Source organism: Musa acuminata, chromosome BXJ2-4, assembly GCF_036884655.1.
Source record: "Musa acuminata AAA Group cultivar baxijiao chromosome BXJ2-4, Cavendish_Baxijiao_AAA, whole genome shotgun sequence".
Taxonomy (NCBI): Eukaryota; Viridiplantae; Streptophyta; class Magnoliopsida; order Zingiberales; family Musaceae; genus Musa; species Musa acuminata.
This window is the reverse complement of record NC_088341.1, coordinates 40,018,388-40,045,272: the sequence shown is the minus strand read 5'-3', so window position 1 is coordinate 40,045,272 and position 26,885 is coordinate 40,018,388. Positions and strand designations below refer to the sequence as shown.

The following is a 26,885-nucleotide window of genomic DNA, read 5'->3' as shown; positions in this document are numbered from 1 at the left end:
ATGATGCAAAATTGATTAGATGGAATATATATATATATATATATATATATATATATATATATATATATATATATATATATATATATATATATATATATATAATGTATTCATTCACCAAGAATCTCCAAGCTTGTCAATGACAGAGTGTTGAGGTATCATCATCCTGGAGATCCAGGATCGAGACAAACCTTGTCTCTTTGTGACTGGACTTCAAATCTCAAACCCTCATCCATGTTGCGAAGACAGCTTGCTGGTTTTGTATGTGGGAACATGTAGAAAGAACATAAATGGGTGCTCGCTCCAGAATACATCTTCTCCACTAGAAAAGGATGAGATTTTGATGATTGAGTCACGCTGATAGTATAACTCTTGCTACCTAACGGAAGGGTGTGTGCCACCTTCCATCACACCAAAGGCGACATGATTCACCACCTAAACCTTGGGCAACTCTCTCCCACCGACCATGAATGGAGTTGGGGGGGGCACAAGAAGCGTCGGCAGCAAGAAGGAAACGTGGTGGAAGGATTGGGACATTAGAACCGACACCTCTCCTGGGTGTTTTCGCTCCCAGATTTTGCAATGTACATTTCTCTGGATGTCTATTTTCTTTTGACGAGGGTGAAAGAATAGAGTTGCACCTCTGCTTCCATCGTTCATTTATGTTTGTCGTACATAGTTAACGCCTTCAAAAGTTACCCTGTGATAAATGAGAACATTGATTTTGTATTGAAATAATTGAATTTGCTTAAATGATGAGATGCCAATATAAGTGCAATCTTACTCAGGTGTTAAAAGAAAATATTAATTAGTTTCGAAAGTAAGCGACATAAAGCCCTTAATAAAAACATAGTACTTAAGAAATTCAACAAACACTTTGAAAACAAGACAGATCAGAAAGATCTTAAATATTTTAGGTGTAAATATTTATTGAATGGTGTCTCAACTTTGAGGAGGGTTTGATACTTAATCATCATCATCATCATCATGATATAAAAGATTATTTTTCGAGACATCCGACTCTCGAAAAATAATGAAATAATTGGCAAATCCGGAATAAGAAAGACCATCATCATGTATGAAAAATGCCACACAAACACTAATGATTGTGTCAAATCGGAAAGAGAGATTGGATCTACCCTTACTAAGCGAAGGACCCACACCAAATTCCTGGTCCCACATTCAGAGGTTTACAAAAGTCATCAACACGCTGCTTCTCTTACCAGGGACAAAAAATTATGAACAACGTGAGAATGCTGATGTCTAACTTAATAAACAATATAATTGCTTGGTAAATTGCCAAAATGATTCCACCTTCTCTAGTTTGAGGGGTGCAAAGCAGCAGAGACTAAAGCATTTCGTGGCCCCCGCCCTTCTCCCATGTAACCAGCCTGTCCACAGTGCTGGCCTTCTCTTTCTCTCTCTATCTACCCTTAGCCTTCCTTAAGTGCCACCAAAAGCTAAGAGAAGAAGCCAACCTCAAATCCTTTTCTTCTTCTTCTTCTTCTCTCTTCTCCTGCAACCATGGGCTCCTTGTTCGAGAATGTCCAGAAGAAAAGGTTCTTCCCCACCATGCCTTACAAGGACGAGCTCCCCACCTTCCAAGTGCAGCAGCAGCAGCAGCAGGACACCCACCTCATAGGCCTGAGGAAGCGGATCTCCTGTTTCTCCGTCAAGATCCAGCCCTTGTCCTCGGTCTCCACCGAATGGGCCATCAGGCGGTGCAAGTCCATGCCGTCCATCGGGGAGTTCGCCGGTGGGCCTCTGAGGAGGTGGTGGGGCTCGTGGTGGGGGTGGATCCTGTCGAGGAAGCCGGTGTTCGCTCAGGACATCGAGATGAACGAGGAGGAGACGGCCATGCTCGGGTGGCACAGCAAGGGGAGCTGGCGGCACATCTTCCACAGGGTGCGTTCGGAGATCAGGAAGCTCATGCGATCCAACTCCCTCCCTACCACACAGGGATTTAGGTATGACTCGGTCGGCTACGCACAAAACTTCGATGATGGGAAGCCAGAAGAGCTATCATGATTACTTACTTCCACAAGTATATATCTATATATGTGATGATGATGATAAGAAAGAGACTACTGTTTGAAGATATGTAGTGCTTCGTTATTATTATCATGCTGTTATTCTTTAGTTTTAATTTCTTGGAGGGAGAGGGAGAGGATTAAACGAGGTTGTAAGCTGTGCGCTTGTGCTGTAAGAAGCGTTCGCTTTGACAAGTAGAAACCCTCGGAAATCTTCTGCTGGCCATGGTGGGAATGTGATCTGTACTGCTTCACTCTTACTCTTTCTTTTCTGTAGTTATAATTCAAGCAAATAAGATTTGAAGTGTACTTCGTGGTCTATGTTGAAGAAAGAGTTGCTTTGCTTTGCTGCTTTATGTGTGTTGTGTGTGTCGGTTGTATTAATTAACCATCACAGATCTATAGATGTTGGCTATTAAAGACACAAAAGTTACGGTCCTGTTTTGCCGTGAGAAGTAGATCCACCCTCGTAAGAGAAGACCAAATCCAACTTAGATTCTTGTGGCAGGGCAAATGGGAATCTACCAGAACGGAGAGGACATGTGACGTGCCAACCTACACTTTGGTACTACTGCAAGCTGCGACCAACTAATACTTGGATCGAGGACATGGGGGGGATGTGTATGTATGCATTCATGTCATGTGGCCACCAGCTTTCTTCCTTGCTAATAATACTTCATGATTGAGTCGGTGTTGATCTCGCAGCTGTGAGTATGAAATCTGGATGACAGATCTGATATGGTGTAAAGATGCCAAGGTAAAAAGTCAGGATCACAGCTCAAACGTAGGAGGAGGTTTCATATAACCTAACAGCTTGAGCTTGTTGGGTCCAGCGGCCCCTCTTCCTAACTCTCTCGGATTCTCTCTCCACAAATGACACAAGCAAGAATGGAAGCACGAGATGCTACATTTCTGCAAATGTTGAAGGTCATGGTGATTGTGTCACAGAAATGGATGCTGTGGTCCTGTCAAGGCTCCAATTATCGAGTATTGAACCGTGGGAATTGTTGGCTACGTTAGTGAACTGCACAATACCAACACAAAAAAGGAAATGGTAAATTATTCATGTTTATATATCTTTTGATGGTGTATTATTCCAACACAAGGGATATACAATAAATAAAATTAATTTTTCTTGCAGCAGCTAACACACATGAACATGCAATGGGTCTGGAATAGGAAATGGACAAGTCCTTGGCAAATTTTGAAGGAATAATTCAGACTTTGAGAGCAATTGCTAAAAGAAAAGCTTACAGTGTCCAGGCAGCAAGAATCTTCTGCACACACAACAAAAACACTGATTGCAGCTATAAAAGAGAAGTGTGTTCGAGTTTAATGTTCATAACATTAAACCTCTGTATGAAGTTTTAAAAAAATTCTTCTTAAATGTTCTTTAAATTGTTTAAGAGACACATATATGCATCCTTTTGTTCTCTCTCTTTGCTCACTAGGGGCATTGTATCAGGTCGGGCACATCCAACATTGATCTTCTTTTATAGGTATCAGATCAAGGGCTTTGTCTCCACTATTCGACTCCCACTCCATGTTGGATCAAACTGCTCGGATCAATTTGGATCGTTCCAACATCTCCTATATATATATATATATATATATATATATATATATATATATATATATATATATATATATATATATATATATATATATTGGTTGGGTAGAGTCTTTGAAACTTTGAATTGGTTTAAGATTGAGAAATCTCGGAAGTATATAGTACAGGTGATTTAGGCATGAAAGGAACAGCATGCGTGGACTTGAAGGACGAACGAACATTCTTTTTGGTAGGCATGCAAAGTCATGAATGAGATTGTTAGGCCGCCATGTGGAATTTGCTCCTTCATTTCTCATCTTTGTTTGTAGAATATTCACGTTGATCACAGACTAATATATGTCTGAAAAGATTGACCAACAAATCGTGAGAAGAATGGATTAAGGTCACTATACATCTTTTCTTCTTTTTCTCGCCTTTTGCTCGAGTATCATCACTCTTACCTCTCCATGTATTCCATCTTTCTTCTTTACTTTCCTGTATGCTAACTTCTTGGTCCTCACATATACAACAAGTTTCTCTGTTCTGAATTGGAATCGAAACGTCCAATCTTGGCAAAGTCGTGATGTTTTACCTAAAACAGATTTGTTGCACAAACAAGATCGGAGAAGCAAGGTTAAGGAATGTGGAATATGACAGGGAAAGAAAGACCATTTCCATTGAAAGCAGGCAGGGAAAGAGAATAAGAATACACACCAAGAAATCACTTCCATTTCAAAAGCTCAAAAAAATATGTTGCATACAATTTTGCACTCATTAAATAAATTCTCTTTTGTTACGAGAAACTTCCGCTTGCTAAAACTAAACTTTAATTTAGTGAAGACCTTCATCATTATTATAATACATGATGGCACAAAGCATGCGACGGAGAGAAAGAGAGTAGAAATTAGAGCTATAGCATATAATATATTTGTATTTTAATATATATTTAAAAAAAATTGAGTGAGTCTTTAGTTGTAAAATTATTTGTGTGTTTAATAAATAATAAATAATAAATAATAAATAATATACATTGACATAAGTGTTGTTTGATAAAATTATATCTAAAAATTTACTAATTATTATATGATAAATTTATCTTTCCAACCTTTTAATATTTATTCAAAAATAAATACATACTTTTTATTTAAGAAAATTAAATAAAATGAATGTATATAATCTTATAAAAAAATTTATATGATCCTAATATATTATAAAATGTAATCAAATAATAAATTTTGCGTGAGAAGAAGTTAACAACCGTTAAAAATCGAAAGAATGATTGAAGAAATCAAGAGTTATAATTTCTATTATACAGTGACATTTTGTTCAAAAATTTTATTAACATCCCTATCTCGATGTTCCTTCAAGCATACATGTTCGCAAAAGTATCCTACGATTTGCTTGTTATTACCCAATAAACTTATTGGCAAAAATATTAAATGACATCAAGATTTATATTTTCAGAACAATGACTTCCATATTCTCTCCCATCGTTATCTTTTTACCTCATCATAGTCAATTTTTTTCCCACAGTTTTGTATCCCATACCGGACCCGGAAATGCCCAACAAAACGAATCAATAAGAGGGATTTGGGAACTTTTGTTTGTATCGTCGATCGGCCAGCCGATCGAAATGGAGAATGAGAACCATTTTCATCGACAGTCAAAGAATTAAATCACAAATCAAGCATAGGTTATAAGAGCCATTTGCATGTCCAGGCTGATCATTAACATACCAGAGTCACCAGAATGTACAACTGCCAATTATCATGGATTGACCGACCCGAAAACATTGTGATTTCACCAAGTCGTACTGTATTCAGCTATTGAATTGTGGATCAACCAATCAACCAACCTGCACATACAGCAGATTTGTCAGCCCATAGGATCAAGATCAATAGTAGCTTACACTTGGAAAGAGAAAGCTGGAGTACCCTAAAGAACATGTATGCATGAATTATAGCTTGGTTTTTGCCTTGTGTACATTGACCCAAAGCATCCAAGAAGCAATTAAGGTAGAAACGAAGAATGCCATGGTTCAAAGAGAAGGCAATGTAAGGGAAACAAAGAAAGATTCTAGCAAGATGCTGACCGAATTCAACAATTCGAAGCTCATTGACGTCCTACGTTTCACTGATTTACCCAAAAACATGTAATTTATTAATGCAAAAAGCCAAATTGATACAGTAAATTCAGGCGTTTAATTTCAATCGAACTTTTGCCCAAAACGAAACCCTAAATCCCGCGTTTAATCATTAATCAATATAATCATTAATCAATATAGACCTATGAATCACCATGATGTTCTTCAATTCAGATCAAGTAATCTATCAAGAAAACAGGAACCTCTAAAAACCAAACCTAAAACTATGGCAGGATCAAATTAAAAATGAAGCAAGAAGGAAAGGGAACCTTTCGATTCAGTTGTAGTAGAGCTCGAGGCCCATGCCGTCATGGATCTCGTAGTCCTTAAGGGTGATGTGATCCTTATAGACGGTGTACCACTTCTGGATGCGGATCTTGTCGGCGCGGGTGCCCGTCTGCGCCGCCACCAGCTTCTTCAGGTCGCCGATCGTGTCGTCCTCGTTGCACTTCACTCGCACCTTCTTCCCCAGCCGATCGTTCAGCACCACCTCGAGCATCTTCGCCTCTCTCTCCTCTCTCTCTCCGAAGAACGTGGTATCGTAGCGAGCAGTTATTTATTCAGTGCCAATCGGTCTCTATATGTTTCTAGACTCTTCCGCACGCTTCGGATTCGTACTGTAGAGAGCAATAATTTGCGGCCCAACCGGTCTCGACATATTTCTCGTCTCTTCGGTAAGCTTCGGATTCGGATGCTTACGTCACGCGGAAATCGGCTCCGCGTATAACATACCAAAATTTTAACATATATATTGTGCCTGATAAGGCATATTTCGGATCTCGATCGTGTCATGATCCTCGATGTCACAATCCACCTTCAACGTCAGCATGAACGCAAGCCCTCGAGACATAGACCAAGTGCCACGTCGAATATACTCCTGAGACTTAGCACAAGGACCGTCTTCCTCCCTCCTCGAGTCCCGTTTCAAAAAACTCGGGATGGCATCGCATGACATTGTTCCACACATACTAAAGCAGCAATTGAATGCAGGTATAAACTCGTCGCTCGGGGAGTTGATCGTCGCATACAACCAACCCTTGAGCACCAATATAAAAACCTTTGGCCAACATATGGTTGAGAGGGACTTTGGAGAGGCAAATCATCGGACCACTAATTTAATCTACGATGGGTCAAAGTCAAGAACTCTTCGACCCGGGCCTGTGTGCAGGGGCACGGTAACTCCGGAGTCAACTTAAAACCTCGACGAAAGCGCGTCCAGCCCAACATCAAGCTCAACCCGACTTTAGGTCCGACCCGACCAACATAAGGACGTGTTCCGGAGCCTCGACGATTCTGAATATCGACTAGTGGATCAAGCTACTCCTCGACCACAGTACGTTGAGTTTACCGACCGTTCCAATTATTAATTTTCTAAAATGTCTTCTTCTTCGATCATAACCACTCTCAAACTTGAATTTACTTTCAACTAAACTAATCTCTCTAAATAACTTGTGCCCTAAATTTACCTACAAATAAACATATTTTTCATTTAAAACTATAAAAAAAAATATTTATCAACGCAATAGTAATGCAAGTACCTCTGTGACGACGTCACAGTTAACGAGTACAGAGGCTTCATGCGAGGCTGCTTTCATTTGAAGCTGTCATCTTAATCTGCCATGATCGGGACATCAAATAGTTGGAGGAAACATGTTTTCGTTCACAGTTCTTGTTGGAAAGAAAAAGACAGTTCAACTCCTACTTGATTTTGGCACAAAGGAGGATATAACAAGAAAGATTTTTTACTTGGACTGCACGTACTTATCATGACATGCATGAAATCCAAATCTTCCTTAACAATTAGCACCAGATTAGCTTATACGAAGTAAAAGCTGTAGTAGTACTAAAAGCCAACTCTATACATTCAAAGTTACACGATGACATCCATTGTTTGCTGCTGCTTCAACTCATCTTTGTACAAACGGCTTCCAAGTACAACACCCAACTCATCATCTATCTCCCGCTGTCATTCCTCTCCGCCGTCCCCTTCTTGGATCGCAACAATCCCAACCCAAATCCCGGTTTGAGTCCTTACGTCTTATTGTTATTGCTCCTACTATTACTATTGATGCCGGCGCTCTTTCTCCAACCACTCCACCACTGCGCTCTCTTCACTTTGGCCGCCCGCTCACGCGCGCCGCCGGCGGGGCCTGTCACGACTGGTGGCCGCGTGCACCGAATCAGCTGCCACTGAACACTCTCGAAGAAGGGGTGCCGCTTGATCTCGGCCGCCCCCCGGGCCGACCCCATCCGCCTCGCCGGGTCCTTCACCAGGAGCCGCGAGATCAGGTCCCTCGCCTTGGTTTCCGACCCATTGCCGCCGTTGGTCTCCGGGAACTTGACCTCCCGAGTCAGGATGTTCCGCAGGGTCGCCTCCTTGGTGGCGCCCTTGAAGGGCGTGCGACCGTAAAATAGCTCGTAGAGGAACACCCCGAACGCCCACCAGTCGACGCCGTTGCCGTGGCCGCGGCCGTTGACCACCTCTGGGGCCAGGTACTCGTGCGTCCCGACGCACGCCCTCGAGAAGGCCGACGATGGCTCGGCCACAAACTCGGGCTCCTCGTCCTCGCTGGATACGCTGCAGCCTAGGAGGCAGCAGAAGAGGCGGTTCCTGCGGCGAGGGCGGCGTTGGCGGCGGCGGCGGAGGACAGGCGTGACGTGAGATCGGAAGGAGAGGTCGAAGTCGGAGAGCATGATGTGGCCGTCGGTGCGGAGGAGGATGTTCTCGGGCTTGAGGTCGCGGTACACGAAGCCGAGGGCGTGGAGGTACTCGAGGGCGAGGAGGACCTCAGCGGCGTAGAACCGGGCGGCCACCGGCGGTAGGCGGTGCCCGCGGCAGCGACGGAGGAGCAAGTGCAGGTCACCACCAGGGCAGTAGTCGATGAGGAAGCACGCATAGTGTGAGGCGTCGAGCCGGGCGTACAAGGTCGGCAAGAACGGGTGGTCCATCTCCGCCAGCGCTCGAGCCTCGGCCCGCACGTGCCACATCTTCCCCCTGCCGCGGCCGTCGCCGCTTTCCTCCTCATACTCGTCGTCATCGGGCTTGGAGTAGTTGCCGGAGGAGCGGGAGAGAGCATCGAGGTCGATCACCTTCAGGGCGAACTCGGAGGACGAGTGATCATCATCGAAGCCGTGGAGCCGGCAGTGGAAGACGCGGGCGAGATGGCCGGAGCCGAGAGGGCGGAGGAGCCGGAGGTGGTGGAGGTGCAGGAGGCCATCAGGAGAGAGGTTGGCTGCAGCGCGGAGGGCAGACCAGTGGGGATCGGAGCAGTTGTGGGGGAGGGGCTTCGGAGCAAACGAAGAGGAGGAGGAAGTAGAGGCCGAGAAGGACGCCAAGCTGAGGCTGCTGCGGGCGCTGAAAGTGGAGGCAGACGTCGTTGAGCTAGTGAAGCTGCTGTCGAGGTCGGAATAAGAGTCAGGCGGGAAGAAGCTTAGCGTCTCCTCTCGATCCATTTCGTGAAGGCGATCAAGAAAGAAGAAAGACTTCGGAAGACTAAGCAACTCGGGCGGTCTTTAAAAGGTCGATCGAGAGAGAGAGAGAAGCAACTTAAGTTCCATCAGCGCATTCCCTATCCTACCTCAAGCTGGTGGAAGTACTCAGATGCATTGTAATAATAATAACAGTGTCAGAAAGAGCAGAGAACGGAAGCCGAGACGTGGTCTTATTTTTACGTGGACGTATGTAAGATTCACGTAGGTTGTAGTAAATCCAACGGATCGAGTTGGTGCATGAGGACCACATAGTTTGACCATACGGCCGACACAGCTGACATAGACACGACGCCGAACTCAGGCATTCATATTGATCTGAATATGTAGTACTAATTTTGTTACCGAGGATAGTAATTATGATAAGACTTAACTGACGTCAGATGATACCTCATGCCTCGATCAACGTGATAGTACCTGGTCAATACAGCTCAGAACGTCGATCGAGACACATTAACACCTTGCTCAAGCTCAATTCTTCACACCACGCCAACACAAGTGGCAAACGCTACCAGCCTGCCCCCTACAAGCGGGCAGCTTAGGAGGCAGTAAGCTTCCCTATAAATACCCTCTCGTTCATCAGGAGAGGGGAGAGAGAAACAGACACACAAAAAGACTTCTTCGTCTAAAACCCCTTTTGACATCTTCTAACTTAATCGTCGGAGGGGTCGGGTCGAGCTTCCCGACTCGACCTTTGTGCAGGTACGAAGCCGAAGGCCCCCGTCGGACACGCAGGCGAAGAGTTCCTGCCCGGAGGAAAAGGCGACCCCATCCCGATCGGACACCACACCTGACCACCTCGGCGGGCTCGAGGAACCCCCCAGGGAGATCCCTGTCGTCCGAACCCGAACTGAGCCGCGTCGGCCCCGACGCCGCGGCTCAAGATTGTTTCCCACAACAGTTACTATAAAGATTAATTACTGTCACATTGCAGTAATAATTAATGGCATCATGTGAGCAACCTATTTCTTAATGTGCTCTTAGGGTTTTTCTTAGTAGATCTCAAAAGAGGGTTAAGAAAACTATTCTTAGGAGTCATATAAGAGGATTTCTGGTTAACTCGAGGGAGAGTTATTCTTGGTGTTTATTATTATCATGCTAGATTTTTTGGTTTATTCTTTGGTTGTTCATACGTGAGATTTCTCAAAATTAAATTTATATTTCAACATATGTCATAAATTAATCTTTACAAAAATAGTAATATGAAAAAAAAAGAAAAACTCATGTTCTCCATTATGGTCATCACTTGTTGTATTTTCTAAATACTCTAAAATTTTACATCAAATTTTGATGTTAAAAAACTTCTTCGGTCATGCTCATATCGCAATACAAATCTTATTCTTTAGTTTCGATTCCATACATGTATTTTTATTTTATTTTTGCATGATCTCGATAAGATATTGTTACTAAAATAAGTCGCACCTAATATTATTATTATTTGCTTTAACATCTTCGTCAAATCGAGCAGATATTTTTATCGTGATGTTGATCACAGATCTTATTTGAATTATAATTTCACCATTTGATGGTGTGAGTGGAAATCATAAAAGATTAAGCAAATTTCTCTCTAGTATTTGCTCTGAGTATTCATGAAATAATGATTTAATATTCTCTTGTTTGATTTATCGAGTATATCGATTTGTCATATGTTAGCTACTTCATTAAAAATCTACAATTAATTTGCTACCATTTTCCATCGAAAAAAAAATCCCAATAAAGAGATACTTTCACTATGCTCTTTTGGAGGCCTATCAGACTTTGACTATGACACACCTCGATAAGATGACCAAAACGAGACTCAGTTATTTCTAGAATTAATATTAAATTATGATATAAAACAATATTTCTAGAATTAATATGAATTAAAAAAAAATGCCATTTCAGGCCATAATTTCATTTTATATTTTGGTAATAATATAAATTTCAATGGGTATGTATCCATGATGAGTTTAGAAATACAACAATGATCACAAGAGACTTGAAACATTCACTGAACTATACCCACAAACAAATAATTTTCTAAAAAGAGAACTCATTTTTCATTAAAAAATACTTTTCTTATATTAAATAACTTATATGAAGCTTCAAATGTCTCAACAGAGACAAAAAAGAATTCATGTTGAAGCAAAGGCTTATAGTCAATATTTAATATTGTTCTACTACATAAGAGTAGTTTAATCAATTATTCTGTAGTATATGTTCATAATATGGTAAAAATGAGTTCTTTTAAGTATGCACACAAAATATTTTTTGGGAAGAGAGAGAAAAGATGTGCCTGCCTGCATTATCATTTAATCACAGAAAAAATCAACCACCTCCCTATTGGCTGACTAATTGGGATTAACCATTAACATACATCACGGGATGACAGGATTGGATTATATGATCCCATAGTTCATGCAAATAGACCATAACAAAATGGCTAGTTTGACTTCTTGGTTCTTAAAATACATCAGTCTATTACCACATCTTGCGGCTTCATATTAATTAATATATGCAGGTTGCCAACTTGAGAAAGCTTAAAGGGGTCATATGCTTATGAGATGGAAGTCTCATGAAGCCCTTAGCTTCAAACATTAACGTGGTATCACGAGAAGACGACAACACTCACATGTGTTTGCTGATGAAAATAAAGTCAATCGAAGAAGTGCATGTGAGAGATTACGTGAATAAATTGGGGACAGCTGAGTTGAGTTTGTCATTCATATTATATCCATTTTATGTATATAATATGAATGTATCGTGCAAAGGTTGTGAGCCCTTTCATCAGCGGTAGTATATATATATATATATATATATGCACATGTATCGTGGACCTAAAGAAAGATACAACATTTCTCCATCTCCTCTGCGTAAAACATGTCCTCCGTTCCATGTTGATCTATGATATGTTACAACCCAACTGTCCCCGTCACTCATCATCTCCAATACCCAACTGTTCCACCACTGGTAGAACCAAACAACATATTCTCAGCTCAATGTGATACTACTGTTCATTGGCAGTCATTTTCCATACGAGACTCATGATTTCTGAAACTTGTCCCTTCCGGTACATAAAACATGTTTACCAACTGACATGCCTAATTTGAGGGCACTAAGAACAGATACATCACTTGTTATAATCGATCATGCAATTCTTATACAGAAAACATTCTCACATGCGTTTCCCTACTAATTAATGCATAACCACCGGCAACCAAAGATGTCCTCCCAATCATATGATCTCAGTTAAGAAATTCCAAAGGAGGAAGGACGAGAGAGAGAGAGAGAGAGAGAGAGGAATATAATGCATTTATGACTCACCAAAGATGCCTTGCAATATGTTGAATTGGGTCCCAAGATATATAATGCATATGGCCGGAGTTTGTCTGCTGAGCTACCAATATATTAGACTATCTTCCAACAGGAGATTACTTGGGGAAGATGGCATAACGTGTACATGTCGGGCCACTGAAATCAATTACATTCATGCAGAGGAAGTGAGATTAGAAAACATGCAAATCTGAGAAGACAGTCACATGATGGCATGAAAGGATTCCTCTTAACTGAGAACTTGGTATGGACGTCCACTACAAGGGGAAGTTATTTATCCCTACTGGTATATAGAAAATAATTATGTGGTTATCAAGCTAAATAATACATGAAATACTACAAGTATTTTAATTATGATAAGTGTCATCTTGTAAATAACATCAAAAGCTATTTCACTTCTTAAAAATGTGGTTATTAAATTGCAGTAAATACGTAAACTTTTAATTATATTTTTAAAACTAGCATTATCATGATTCTTATTTATCAGTATAGGTCATTGTAAACGAGATATATAGGTGAAAACTGTATGTAAATCATGCATAATTGACCTAAATATGATAGTAAAATTTATTACATAAAGATAAATATGTCCAAGGGGATGATGGTCTCCAAAACTTCTAGAGAGAAGGATGCAAAGAGAGAAGTTGTTCCGGGTCAAATATCTAGGAGGGATAATCCTAATTCTCCAAAGGGAGAATCATGTATAACGGACCACACATGTTGAGGAAGGGTACCTCAATATAATAACTCTATAAAGCTCAACAAATCGAGTGAGCAACGATGAGTCATTGCATGATCTCGCATGAGATAATGCGTTAATGATGAATTTCAAGATTAAGTTGGAGAGCGACCCAAGACAACGCTAAATGAAGACACACTTAGGGTTGATGTGGAGATTGGACTCAACAAAAAGTTTACTTATGGAATGGTAGGTGCGAGAGTCATTATCAACTCAATGCAAACCAATAAGCGGAGTAACTTGGGTAGAACTTAATAAAGTACTTAAGTTGTATGAAGAGAGTGAACATAGAAGATGAAATATGGAGTAGAGGTGCGAATCTTCCATTGGACATAGGTCAAGGATATAAACTCTTGTAATGGTTAGAGCAGCATTATGTCGTTCCATGGGTCTCTCGTTATAATGGAACAGACTCAACCTATATAGTACCAAAGTCGAAGGGAGCTTCAAGGCATATGTACCTTAACTCGATGAAGCATTTGATGAAAGAATTAAGATGAATCAACTTATGGATGTGATGTTGTGGTCAAAAGGTCTTAGCATGAGGTAAGAGGACGTAATGGTGAGTACTCCTAAAGAATATGCTATAATGCTGTCAATTCGAGTTATTGTGAAGAAAGTGATGTACAGTGGAGATTGTGCTGAGGGGCAAAGGCCTAAGATCAAGATAATGGTACATCAACTTTAGTGAAATTAATGGAAGCTTTTAGGTCATAGATTATCCTAGAGTTATACGTGACCCAAGAACAGATAAACTTAAGATCGGTTGCTAAAGGTGCGAAGACAATTAAAGATGAGGAAGATCGTATGATGTGCTGGCAGATAACCCCTTCTTGGGCCTTTGTTCTTTCTTCATTAGATGCTGCTCAACAAAGTAGAAACACAAAGCAACAAATTTGATGATAAAATTGTGTAAATATCAAAATTCCTAAAATACAATACATCATAAAATAAATATAAATATAAATAATATATATAACATATTTTATGATAAAATATAAAATAACAATGAATCGTATTAGTTATCGGAACTAATTTAACGCATCATTAATGTTATTAGGGACTTAAGACGTGAGTAATCGAAAAGCATATCTACGGCAGACTCAAAAGTTAAGGTTCCTTCCTTCATGCTGTAATCAACCATCCACTTCCAAGTTAAGATGCCAAGCAAAAGCTTGGCATCGATTCCCTCCATGGATGGATGCTGCGGCTTTAGTGATGCCGAACTTTATGCGTTATATTTCATGTGTTGTACCCCCAAAGAGAGAGCTAACATCCTGCAGAGCCATCGACAACAAGCAAGCTAAGCAACGACCATGGCGTGGTTCTTCGCGGAGAGGAGAGGACCCCAATGGAAGCATGGATGGAGAGAGCAAACACTGTCCTCCCTCTCCCTCCCTCCCCCTCAACTCATCGCCATATTCGCCATCGTCATCCTTTTCCTGTCCGTCTCGTGGTACGGGGACTACAAGACGCAGGTGCGGCGCACCGAGACCAGCTTCAGGTTCCTCCTCTTCCTCCTCCCGGCCGCGCTCATCGTCGTCGCCCGCTACGTGGTGAGGGATAGCTGGTTCGTGTTCCGGCTGCCGCGGGCGCGGCGGGAGTCGATACATCCGGCGGGGAGCTCGCCGTGGGGGGTGTTGCTGCTGGTGCTGGTGCTGCTGGTGATGGTCTCTTACCAATCTTCCTTCCACGCTCAGTGGTTTAGGCCACTGTGGAGGGTGGATTGAGCCGCTGCAGAGAGGTGAATCCAAGTGTGTGTGTAGGGGATCATGTTTTGCTTAAGAGCTAATTAAGTTTGCATCTTGACGTGCAAATCTTGGAACCAATGGTGTTTAATACATAAATAAATATATACATTATATAAATAAATAAAAAGGTTTTGTTTATGCTTCCCAACGGATAATTCATTTGCCAATTCTTAATATCTCCCACAATATTGATCTCCTCTGTTCTTTTTATTAATAATAATACAAGAAATCGGAATAACAATTTCTACCAATAATTATCTATTGTTTGTTTGAATTTAGAAACACACAATATGTAAATACTTAAAAAATTATTAAATACTATTATCATAAAAAAAAAATAAACTGATATACACAATTCTCCCAATTAAGTTCATAGATGATTTGTTTAACAAATATTTAAGATTATACACAATTCCCCCAAGGAAACATCAAGGTAGTCAGAGTTCAGAAACGAGGAAATCACATCCGATTTCGTAGTTCCGTATGCTACGATCAATATCACTGCACTGCTAGTTAAAAACATGCGGCTTAGCTACGATCAATATCAATGTCATGGAAATTAAGTTTGATCCGACACCATCTACATGATCTCATTAAACAACATGTAAAGACCCAACTAAATATAATATTATATATGATATCATTGACACCAATGTATTTTTCCAGCTTAGGTCATTATCCAAGCTAGCTTATGGAACAATGCTTTTACGACAAAAAACCAACAAGGATTGGAAGAACATATTTGGATGCTGCCAAGCTTAAACATATAAAGAGATGCCTAAAGAACTGTGAAAGGTATGCCAAACTTGAGCCGTGAAAAAGATATCTAAAAAGAGATGAAGAATAGCATCAAGGCATAAGCCACAGCGGGCAACTTTTGCTGTTGGAATGCCTCCCACAAAGTATCATAATCAAGCGCCAACACCAAGATCAAGGATATGGTCTATGGCTAGATCACTCAGGATTAGTACTTTAACACTTTGATGTTACTAACACCAAGATCAAGTATGCACAACCAAACAAATGCATTGTCTTATCTTCTTTTTCATATAAATACAGTTTGATGTTACTGACAGTACCTTAAAAGATAAGACACGAACCATAAGCAAATTAGATAAACTTAATTCCTTCAATTATGTCACTATTCTATAAGCAAATTAGTAATATTCTACATCAGTCTCAACATGGAGAAAATTGAAGGATTTTAACAGTAAGTCCTTACTGTATCAACATCAGGATTCTTTGATCCAGCTATGAGTAACCTTTTTTTTTTTTATTGTCTCGGTGTGTGCATCTCAGCTTCACAAGTACAGCTTTCCTCGTATCAGCCCAAAGAAAGCACTTTCTAAAAAGTAAAAACATAAATAAAACCATATTTCTTATTCAGGTTAGGAGTCCTGGATGCTGGATTGGAGAGAATAAAAGAGAGTCAACCAACCTCAGGTATTAGCCGTTTTCTGCACTGTCATAAGCATTAGATTTGTGTTTAGGTGTAAAAGTAAAGCCTTCTGGAACCTTTCCAAGCAACATCTCAGATATCCGAATCTGCACTTTCCACAAAACCAAATAAAGCATGAACAGCAAACAATCTGCAAAAAGTTAGAATAGGAGTTAAACTCCATACCCAGTCAGCAGCTGAATCAGAAGCCATTAGGGTCTCAAGGTCATCTCGGCCATAGTAGCTGGGTGGTCTCCAATTTAAACGCTGTGGAACTACATCTAATAGGCCCAGTGGAATATAGCGGTATGTATAACTCAACCATTCCAACAGGAAATGCCTCGTTGTCTCCACACCTGGAGCGCATCAAATATGAACATGATATAATCATTTGAAGCAAACAAATACAATGTAAACACATGGATACAAATGTTTACTAGCATGTAAGTGTCCAAATTTATTAAAGAAGAATTAAAGGATGTCTAAACCAAAATATTTAAGTGAATCTTTCTTTTACTCCAGCTTAATGCACTATGTTTACAGTAGCATGAAGCCAACCACAAACTCAAAATGATAACAATTTGGCAACGAACCATCTACAAACAACATAGTCATGCAGAAAAGTCAAAGTTGTCACACATGATAACCTGAGCGCTTAGGCTAGAGCCGCAAATATGCCCCAGAAAATCTAGGCAAGCAATGCCTAGACCCATGTACAAAAGAGGTCTAAACAAGAGATTCTTTTCTAGCATATTTACTGATCATTTTCCGATCTAATTGCTATTCATTTGGACCACATCATTTGCTTTTGTGTAAATTATAACACCGCCATTTACTTTTGTTAATCATTTTATACTTAAGCTTAACTAGGCATGTAAAATGACATTATTACCCCTTAGTTAAAGATGCATGCAACAGTTGTTTTAAAAGCAAGTTTTACTAAAATATCATGTTTTAAATATTAACAAAATTATAAAAAGAGAAAATGAATCTAAAAAAGAGCCCAAAAAGATTATGAAAAAGATATATATCAAATTGCTAAAGCAGGTGTAAGGATTTGTATAATATTAGATGCATTAAAGATGAAGATCAAAATATACGTATTAATGATAATAGATTAAAGAAAGATGGAGAAATTATTTTTATAAATTATTTAATAAATATTCCACATAGATATTAAATTTAACAATAAATAATAATGATAGATTTAATAATCATAGATTTTGTTTATAAAATTCAAGCTAGTGAAGTAAAAGATGCATTAAAAAAGATGAAAATAGTTAAAAGTGTAGGACCTGATGAGATCCCTATTGAGTTTCAAAAAAGTTGAAGGGAGGCTTGGTTAACTAGTTTATTTAACAAAATCATAAGATTCAAAAAGATGTCTGATGAATAAAGAAATAGTTTTTTAGTATTAATTTACAAGAATATGAGTGATATACAAAATCATTTAAATTATAAAGGAATTAAAATCATAAGCTATACTATGAAACTTTGGGAAAGAGTTATCGAAAGGAGGATAAGGCTTGAAACAAATATCTCTGAAAATCAATTTGGTTTTATACAAAGATCAACTATAAAAACTATTTATTTATTAAGACAGTTAATAGAAAAGTATAAGCAAAAAGAAATTGCATATGATTTTTATTGACTTAGAGAAAACCTATGATAATGTTCCTAGAGATTTATTATGGTGGGTTTTACAAACAAAATGTGTATCTACTAATTATATTGATGTTATTAAAGATATGTATGATAATGTAGTTACTAGTGTTAAAACTATAGAGAGTGTGTCTAGTGAGTTTCATATTAGCATAGGATTATATCAAGGATCAACATTAAGTCTTTAATTTTTTACTTTGATAATGGATGAACTTACTAATCACTTACATGATATACTTCCCTAGTATATGTTATTTGTTGATGATGTTGTCTTAGTTAATAAAAACCTAAATGGAATTAATTATAAACTTGAACTATAGAGACAATCCTTAGAAACTAATGATTTTAGATTAAGTAGGACTAAAACTGAATAAGCAATATTATTTCTGTTTATCTCACGACTCATGTTTGTCATTTATTGAAAACAAAGGTTGTAGGATATGTGAACATACATTCAGTCTCTCAAAACTGAGAAACAGCACGATAATATATGTATAGAATGTCCCAGTCTTTGTGGTATAATCAACATTGCCAGCTTGGTACCTCTATAATTGAGCGGTGGTCTGCAGCAAGTAATGTTCAATATGACTCTTTCATAAAAAACATAATCAATACAAATCTATCTCAAAATTGCATATCAGAATATTTACTTATAAAGAATGAATTAATTTGAAAAGTTATAAGTTCTCATTACCCTACTCTCTTGAGTGTTGCATATGAGATTGGTTTCTTTTAGTGCATGAAGAAGCATACCTTTAGTATCGGAGCCCCAGTGCTGTCGGCCAAATCGAACAAAATCTTTGAGGATATTGAATCGCTCCCCGGAACTAATATCCCAATGTCTTTGTTCCTTAATCTCAGTAAATATCCAAGGCTGTGATGACAAATGTCTACAAATTAGTGGCATTAACGTGGAAACCACAATAGAAAGATATAGATGTCAATTGTTAATGAAAAGTTAGCACAAGAAGAGAAACCTTGATTAGAGCCCCTCGAGCAATCATGCACGTAGAAAGCTTGGGACAGTCCAATGTGTGTTTAATCCAATCAGTATATGAGAAAATATCACCATTTCCTAGAACTTGCAAACTTTCTGGGGCTTTTTTTGCACATTCATAGATATAATCCCAATCAGCAAGCTTGCTATAGCGTTGCTGTCGTGATCGACCATGTATGGTCAGTGCACTGGCTCCCCAGTTAGATATATCTGAAACTAGAGAATCAATGCGATTTCTCCCTTCAAAATAACCTGTTCGCACCTGTGACATTATCAGACAAAAAAATAAGGTAAAAACCAATCCATGTTATCAATTTATTCTGGGATTAAAAACTTTCAGTGGAACACATCATAAAAGCAGGATTGGATACTTGTGCACCTTAACCGTCAAAGGTTTAGAAAGTGTAGAAGAAGCTGCTTGAATAATGTTCTTCATCCGCAATGGTTTCGTGAGCAGAGCAGATCCAGCTTGCTTGTTTACAACAATATCAATTGGACACCCCATATTGATGTCAATAAAATCAACTTCACATTCACGATCTATGAGCTCAACTGTACGTGCTACCGTATCAGGATAAGCTCCACAAATTTGTACTCCAAATATGTCCTCCGACGAGTGCCGCCTTAGCAATGCCCATTCTGAAGCTTGCCCCTAGTACCACAAGATATCTTAGTTGCAAGAGAACTTAATTTTCTAGAGAGGATATTCTATATCTACTCCCCTAGTGGGAAAAATATGCTCCAGTTACTTGTTACACCAAGGCATACTAGTTCTAAATGTTAGCTAGATTTAGTTGACATATACATACCACTTGCGAACAGACAAATGGTCTTCAGGTGAAGGGGATGCTATTATACTATGTAAAAATATGTTTCAGCTATCTAATATGCTACCCAGAAAAATGGATAGATATAGATGTAAGATGGAAGGGTTCAGCTATCACATGGCAAATACATGTTACTTGTAGTGAACATGCATATGTTTGTCTTACTTCCCAATTTGCTCACCAGGGATACAGATCTCATAATCAAGTGAGAGCTACATGGGAAAACATCAGTTTAGGGGCATATTGTTATAAAGACAACAATAAAAGAAAAAACAACAATACATTGATGATATCCAGGAATTTTCCATGATTAGGACTGAAAAACAAATATACAGATTTCTATCATATTAGCTACAAGTATGGAGAATAAAGAGATACAATTGAAAATTAGAGGGATATCAAAACCAGCAGGGAGAAAATTGAATTTGTCAAATTAGAGGGATATATGATAAAGTCTTTATCATTATTTATAGTATCTGATAAATTCTTTTAAGTGTCCATTTATCTCGCCTTGTACGATTACTAGTAATTGTTTCATCTTCTTCTAACTACACATCTGTAAAAATTTTTCATATGTATTCTTAAAAAATGCAAAATGATTGTGACATAAACTTCATCAGCTTTCCTAGTTCTTAAAATGGCACGGAGTCCTATGCATCTCCAACCTTGTGTTTTGATGGGTTTGCAAAATATGATTTAGCATTATACACCTCCAAGAGCAAGAAAAAATCAACAAAGATTAGATCATATTAAGCATCTAATAAAAATTGAAGTCTTAGAAGGCTCACCTGCAAGAGATTTGTGCACATAGCCATTTCTCCACAAGTAATATCAGCACCTAAGGCTTTGCAGATCCTTCTGAACGGAAGATTTCCAACAGTAGTCAGGGGAGCAAGGTATAGCTTCCCTCTAAAATCAATGAGCTTTATTTCCCTTGCATGTGGTTTCAGACTCAGATCATCTTTGGAGGAATATAAATTATTGGGTGAAACATCTTCAAGCCCATTCTGCAAACAGCTATCTTGACTTTCTTCAAAGTTTTCTGCAAGGCATGTGTCCGACCAAATTCTCGTTATTAGTTAAACCAGGCACATTACTCAGGAGTTGATATTTCAAAGCTCAAAATCATAGAGCACAAGTTGTCAAGCATATCATTACTAGTTTTAGGAGAGCTGTCAATTTTATCAGCTTGACTCTTTGTCTTCTTCAAAGGTCTTGAATCATCAGAGATAGACCCATTATCCAAACAGTCATTCTCTAGACATGTTGTGGGGGCTCCAAGGCTGCAAAGCATCTCTTTGTTGTCATCCAAGTGAATATTATTTTCTGGGTGATTTTTCATGTGATCCGCTCCTGAGTTTGCACGTGCACCATTACCACGCTGCAAAGTGGAATAATGAAAGGTAAAAGAAAAAAACAGAATACTCTTCTGCTATCAGAAATAACTGCGACATAATAAACAACTTAGGATATGAATTCATGTTTCTGATATACTAGAAGTTGTGGTTCAGTCTCAGTAGCTTCTGGTTCAAAGTCAACATCAATATAACAGGAACTAGAAGTAGAACCAAAATAAATAGCTTAGATGTTCCCATGCTGCAATCCTGGAGCATATATTTTCAGTGGCTCCATGATGCAGAAATAGACAAACATTAAAGATATAATACAGTTAAACTTTTAGTATACTCTTCCTGGTTCTAGCAACCTATCAGACATGACAGTCACAACATTTTGGAGACCTTTTGCAAGAAAAGATTAAAATAGGTAAGAATTTCTCCCAACTGGCTTGTCTTTGCCGCAAGCACTACATTCAATTTTTCTAGGGACACAGGATGTGCATCATGATTCTTCAATGGACTCAAAATGTGAATCGTTAATTTAAGAAAATGCTATTTGAAATTCAAGTTAGTAATAACTTACAGAAGAGTATCCAAATTGGTCATATAACATAATTTAAACCCTATAAATATACACCTAAAAGAAATAGAATTCTCAATTGCAAAAATATTCTTTCTAATTCAGCAAGATGGGACAAACCCGTTAATATTACTTCATAAGGAAATGAAAGATCAACATTGGTTCACCAAGTTACGTAAAACTGGAAAATAACAGTTTTGATCTCAGAGATAGAACCAAAAACTCAGATGTAGCCAAGTACCAGTGCGACAATAATACTTTCTAAGAAACATAAAAGAAAATAAAATACGAATTTGACCAAAAATAAGGAAAAACAAAGAGCTTTAAGACAAGATATTATCTTACAATTTGTTTATACATAATGGTGATGATGTTGCAAAAATGAAGCGCTTTTTCCCATGATATTACCTACCTCAAGGCCAAGGAGTTTGAGCTGAATATCTGCATTTGGAAAACTAACTTTGTTCTTCCACAAAAGCTTCTGCAAATCTTTGTTTAGGCTGTTGACTTCAGAGCTCTTAGTAGCAGGTACCTCCAACTTTAAGGATGTTTGTTGTCTGTGTGTACTGGCATATCTACAAGTTATTCCATAAGGACAGAACTCTTCAGCGCTGACGAACGGACATGTCCCTTCTAGGTCAGGTGGTTTCTGTATGCAACAGCATTATATCCATTGCTACACAGTATGTACGTAGTAGTGGTAGAAGATATGGTAAAAATGGATACGATAGTAGAAAAAACATCGAGTAGTATACCTCTGCCAAATAGGCATCCATGTCATGGTTGAAGCGGCAATTACCATGATAAGGGCATGCATCAGCATTGCCACTTTTAGCTACTTCTGGACAGATATTTCTTGTGGACTTTTGCTCCTAAACATTTTTCATAATAAATATAGATTTTCAGATACAACGCATATGCAGAACTAGGAATGAACAATGTAACAGTAAAAAATTTATAATATGTGTATACAAAAGTTGAAGTTAATTAAAGCAAAGCATAGACTAAAGAACATTAAAGAACAAGAGATTGGATAAATAAGGTTTTAATAGGAGGGAATTGAGAAAGAGACTAATCTATAATTTTAGATATATAATGACTTCACCAAAGATTCTCGAAAGTAAAACATATGAAGCCCAAAAAGATACCCAACAACAAATAAAAATTCGACAAATCTACAGGGTACTCCATCAAATGGAGCAAAATTCATAACTAAATGTAACCTGTTAGAATATTGATATTTTGAATTATTTTCTTGTATCAATGTTTGGAACTTTGGATGTGTCAATTATGATACTTCAAATAATTATTAGAAAATCGGACAATTTTAAGCATGATTTCAAATTTCACCCAGAACGGTATGTGCCAAGGGATATTTACCAGTACATGTTTCAACCGGTGCCATGGACCCAACCTGCCTGGTCCAATCTGGTTCATTTTTTTAAGTTAAAGAGCTCTCTCTCAAGCCTGGCATCATCCGCCACTGGCAGCCCACTCACTGAATATTCCTCTTCATCTCCTCCTCCTCTTCTTGTCCTTCTCCTCCCCCTTATCGTCCACCAATAATACGCTGATGTACCATGCGTTGGTAGTGTTGATGTGTACTTGACCCATATCAATCCAACCAATGATAGATACGAGGTGTGATATCAAACCTTCGAATCATGATTTTAGGAGACTTCAGGCATACTTCACGGGAGAAAATTGTTCACTTTGAATGTTGACATATTGTTTATAGAAAAGATGGACATACAATCATATTGTTAGATTTTCTTATTAAGCACTAGATCAATGATGTTCATTTGGAATCTCCTTCAAATTCTCTAAGTATTATGTTATTGAGGCTTTTTTTTGTTCGAGTAGGTTTGAGAATCTAGTCTATTACATGTTATTATTTATCATGATTTGCAACAACATATGCTAACACTACAAGAATTGTATTATATATAGTTGTCATATATGTTACTGCCATATTCATATCGTGTTACATTCTATTTTTCAAGAATTGGTGTAATGGTGTATCCCACTCATGTTGTACCAGGCTATTAGCACCTTATACCTAAATTCATACAATACAAGAATAAAATAAATCCTACAAGTATTTGCATGAATAAAATGTGTGAAATTATGAAGATGATTCTGTAACTATTTTATAATCATCTGCAAAAACTCATAAAATGATCAAAAGATTCACCGTAATAAAACATAAATTGGAGTTTTCTGGATAATAAATTGTGAACTATTGATGTAGTGTATATTTAATCTTAACTGAAACTCAAATATAGATAACCAAAAAGAGCAGGAAACAAGTTTGACAGCATTCTAGAGAATAGTAAAAACTTAGCATAAGCTTGCTAAGGCCACCTTAGGTTTTCATACAAAAAAAAGAAGCAAAAACAGAATACATGTAACTTCAAAAGCATCAGTTGCTCATTACTGTGACCGCAAATATAAATTACAAAGAAGAAATTGACCAAAAAATATTCATAGAAAGAAAACTAAGTATAACAAGATGGACTCTCAATGGCGACCGACAGAGTCTAATACCAGAGGAAACTAAGATGACCAATAATGGCCAATGTCACATTTGAAAAACTGTTTTCAAGACCCAAGTCATAATTACCATTTGATATTGAAACCTGAAAAACAAAAACATAGGATTTATGCCTATACACCAAAACTTTGTAATGTTCCTCTTAATAACCAATAAAACACTAGGGCACAATTTGCAGATGATTCTTACTCTAAAGTTCAAGCCATGTTGAAGATCTATAATCATGGAAGAGCATTTTTACATAACTAATTAACAGTATTATCCATTTTCAATTTCATTTACAAAAATAGCTTGCTACATGGTATACAGAGATACATGATCAGTTATCGTGCTTTATACATCAACTAAACATAAAAAAGTGATAACAAAATCAAGAAAAATTATACACCATAAGCTCGTAACGAGTTTCCAATCTAACAAACAAAACCACCAAAAATAAAAACACCAACCTGCTTCCGCTCTCTCTTGAGCTGCCGCCGAGATTTCTTCTCCTTGACGACAACGTTGGTGGAACTGCTCTTCTTCTCGTTGGAGCCATCCTCGACTCCAGAATCGACGGCAACCGACCTAGAAGGCGGAGGACGGAGGTACTCGGCCTTAACCGGGGCTATTGCTCTGGCTACCAGATCCTCCGGCCTCGGCCGGGTGGCGCCCTCGGATTCGAGGGTTCCCACACTCTCCGAGCCCTCCTTGGCTGGTGCGGCTCCTTCCATGAAGGCGGCGGAAGGGGCTTCGGAATGGCTTCAGGTAGCAACCGCGAGGGACGGGGTGGGCGAACGGCTACCGCTTCGTGGGGTCACGCAGGGTTTCCTTCGTGGGCGTAATCGAGTAAAATCACAAGTTTGTCCTCTAGTACTGCAAAAAGAAAACCCGTTTTCCAAAATAATAGGGTTTGGGAGGTTTACCGGTTTAACGACGGAGGAAAGCATCCATTAGGTATTAGAAATCCAAGGGCTAGTTGTCTTTTAACATCTCGATCCTTATCATTTAAAATATTATATTAGCATCTAGAAGGTAAAATATTTAGGTTCATTTATCTTAACGATGTCAATTTTATTAATAAAAATATAAAAAATAAAAAAAGGTTCTCTTAATGTTCGATGATTAACGACAATGTCGGTGGCATCGATGGTGGCGAACGACAGCGCCATTAGTGTCAATGTTGACGCAGTTGCTTGGCCACCTCTAACGACGATAAGGTCCACTCTCACTGTGATATCACTCGCCTCCATAAGGAGTGCGTCGTCAATCTCATCGCTGCTCACCCCGTGTCGCGATGCATATACGTCAACAATGATGCAGTTGCTAAATGACAACTATGTCAGTGTCGACACAAAGGGTGGTGACCACTAAGGTGTCTACGGCGAAAATGGTGGCCGCCTCACTACTAACCCATTGGGCAAATCCCAACCTCGACCCCTCTCACTTTGCATCCGTGTCAACGTCGATGTCGAGCGACCGTCGCCCTTCGATCCATGCTCCCTTAGCAAGCTTTGCAACATATTCGACCACCTCCCCAATGAGTGGTCGTTACTGTTGAACAAGACCATCACCTTCTCTCGCGCCTCCCCAATCATTCGTAGCACTTCCCACATTGACGATTGCTTCTCCGCCTCAACCGCTATGTGTACCAACGCGATGTTCAGTAATGTTGTCAGCCTCTCCTAGGATTCCTCAATCCCGGTTGACCCGGGGTCCTCGCTGGAGTCATTCCACTTCTCATCCCAAAGTGGACCCATCAAGAGATGTTGGCACCATGCTCCTCCACTAGGTCCTAGAAGGGAGTCTTCTCGGTGAGGAACTCTAGGAGGATGATGTTGAAGCTATAGACATTAAAGAGGTAGTGGAGGGCTTGGGAAGGTAGGACTTGAGTGCACGATAGAAGAGGGAGGATGATGCGGTGGAGGAGGGGGCAGCGAGGCTGTGGGGTGAGGCCGAGGAAAGGAGGAGGAGGGACGGGACGAGAGCATAGTTAGCAAGGTAGGACTCAAAGTCTAGGCCAAGTAGAATGTTGGAAGGCTTGAGGATGGAGTGCATGATCGAAGAGTTGCTCTGGTGGAGGTAGAGGAGGCCGATGACCACATCCTCTGCTATCGTCAAGCATGACATCTAGTTGAATGACCACTCGACATCTATATTGACGTCGACGTTAATGCAAAGGGGAGGGATTGAGATTGGAATCCGCCTGACGGGTCAATGGTAAAGTGGCCACCATCTTCATCGTAGACATCGTGGTGACCACCATCATAGATGCAGAGCAACGTGGGGCAAGCTGATGAGGTCGATAACGCACTCCTCATCGAAGACAACTAGGCAATTGTGTCAGTAGTCGGCATCAACAACAACGACACCATCATCCATCACCAAATATTAAAATTCATCGATAAGATAAATGGACATAGATATTTCACTTTGATAATTATAGAATATCAATATAACTTTTTAAAGTGTATAAATCGAAACATTAATGATAGCTAACT

General features: G+C 39.1%; 5 protein-coding genes across 9 annotated transcripts; 2 read left to right on the top strand and 3 right to left on the bottom strand.

Annotated features, from left to right (window-relative positions):
• The first annotated feature begins 1,384 nt into the window (after positions 1-1,384).
• On the top strand, positions 1,385-2,348 carry LOC135610854 (uncharacterized). Its single transcript, XM_065105841.1, has one exon. The coding sequence runs from the start codon at positions 1,522-1,524 to the stop codon at positions 2,023-2,025; it is 504 nt and encodes a 167-aa protein (XP_064961913.1). The 5' UTR covers positions 1,385-1,521; the 3' UTR covers positions 2,026-2,348.
• Positions 2,349-2,761: 413 nt separating this feature from the next.
• LOC135610856 (ubiquitin-like protein 5) lies at positions 2,762-6,263 on the bottom strand. 4 transcript variants are annotated; one of them, XR_010486345.1, is made up of 4 exons: positions 5,989-6,263; positions 5,313-5,431; positions 4,038-4,168; positions 3,713-3,937 (listed from the first exon to the last, which is right to left on the bottom strand). XR_010486345.1 is itself a non-coding variant. In XM_065105842.1 (2 exons), the coding sequence occupies exon 1, from the start codon at positions 6,216-6,218 to the stop codon at positions 5,997-5,999; it is 222 nt and encodes a 73-aa protein (XP_064961914.1). In that variant the 5' UTR covers positions 6,219-6,263; the 3' UTR covers positions 5,248-5,431; positions 5,989-5,996. The 4 variants fall into 4 exon arrangements, 1 of the variants encoding a protein (XP_064961914.1); XR_010486346.1 differs by lacking the exons at positions 3,713-3,937; positions 4,038-4,168 and adding an exon at positions 2,762-3,051; XR_010486344.1 differs by having other exon boundaries at positions 3,709-4,168.
• A 1,326-nt stretch (positions 6,264-7,589) lies between these two features.
• LOC135609200 (serine/threonine-protein kinase WAG1-like) lies at positions 7,590-9,252 on the bottom strand. The gene has a single exon (XM_065102294.1). The coding sequence runs from the start codon at positions 9,170-9,172 to the stop codon at positions 7,751-7,753; it is 1,422 nt and encodes a 473-aa protein (XP_064958366.1). The 5' UTR covers positions 9,173-9,252; the 3' UTR covers positions 7,590-7,750.
• Positions 9,253-14,516: 5,264 nt separating this feature from the next.
• Positions 14,517-15,148, top strand: LOC103983044 (uncharacterized). The gene has a single exon (XM_009400182.3). It carries the CDS (start codon positions 14,576-14,578, stop codon positions 14,987-14,989), a length of 414 nt encoding a protein of 137 aa, XP_009398457.2. The 5' UTR covers positions 14,517-14,575; the 3' UTR covers positions 14,990-15,148.
• An 868-nt stretch (positions 15,149-16,016) lies between these two features.
• Positions 16,017-25,231, bottom strand: LOC135610853 (tRNA-dihydrouridine(47) synthase [NAD(P)(+)]-like). Of its 2 annotated transcripts, XM_065105840.1 has the most exons (11): positions 24,855-25,230; positions 22,607-22,723; positions 22,264-22,500; positions 21,093-21,315; positions 20,723-20,976; positions 19,487-19,759; positions 19,088-19,369; positions 18,864-18,984; positions 16,635-16,804; positions 16,449-16,555; positions 16,017-16,355 (listed from the first exon to the last, which is right to left on the bottom strand). In XM_065105840.1, the coding sequence occupies exons 1-10, from the start codon at positions 25,116-25,118 to the stop codon at positions 16,457-16,459; spliced, it is 2,040 nt and encodes a 679-aa protein (XP_064961912.1). In that variant the 5' UTR covers positions 25,119-25,230; the 3' UTR covers positions 16,017-16,355; positions 16,449-16,456. The 2 variants fall into 2 exon arrangements, 1 of the variants encoding a protein (XP_064961912.1); XR_010486343.1 differs by lacking the exons at positions 16,017-16,355; positions 16,449-16,555 and adding an exon at positions 18,563-18,673 and having other exon boundaries at positions 16,665-16,804; positions 24,855-25,231.
• Between the last annotated feature and the right edge of the window lie 1,654 nt (positions 25,232-26,885).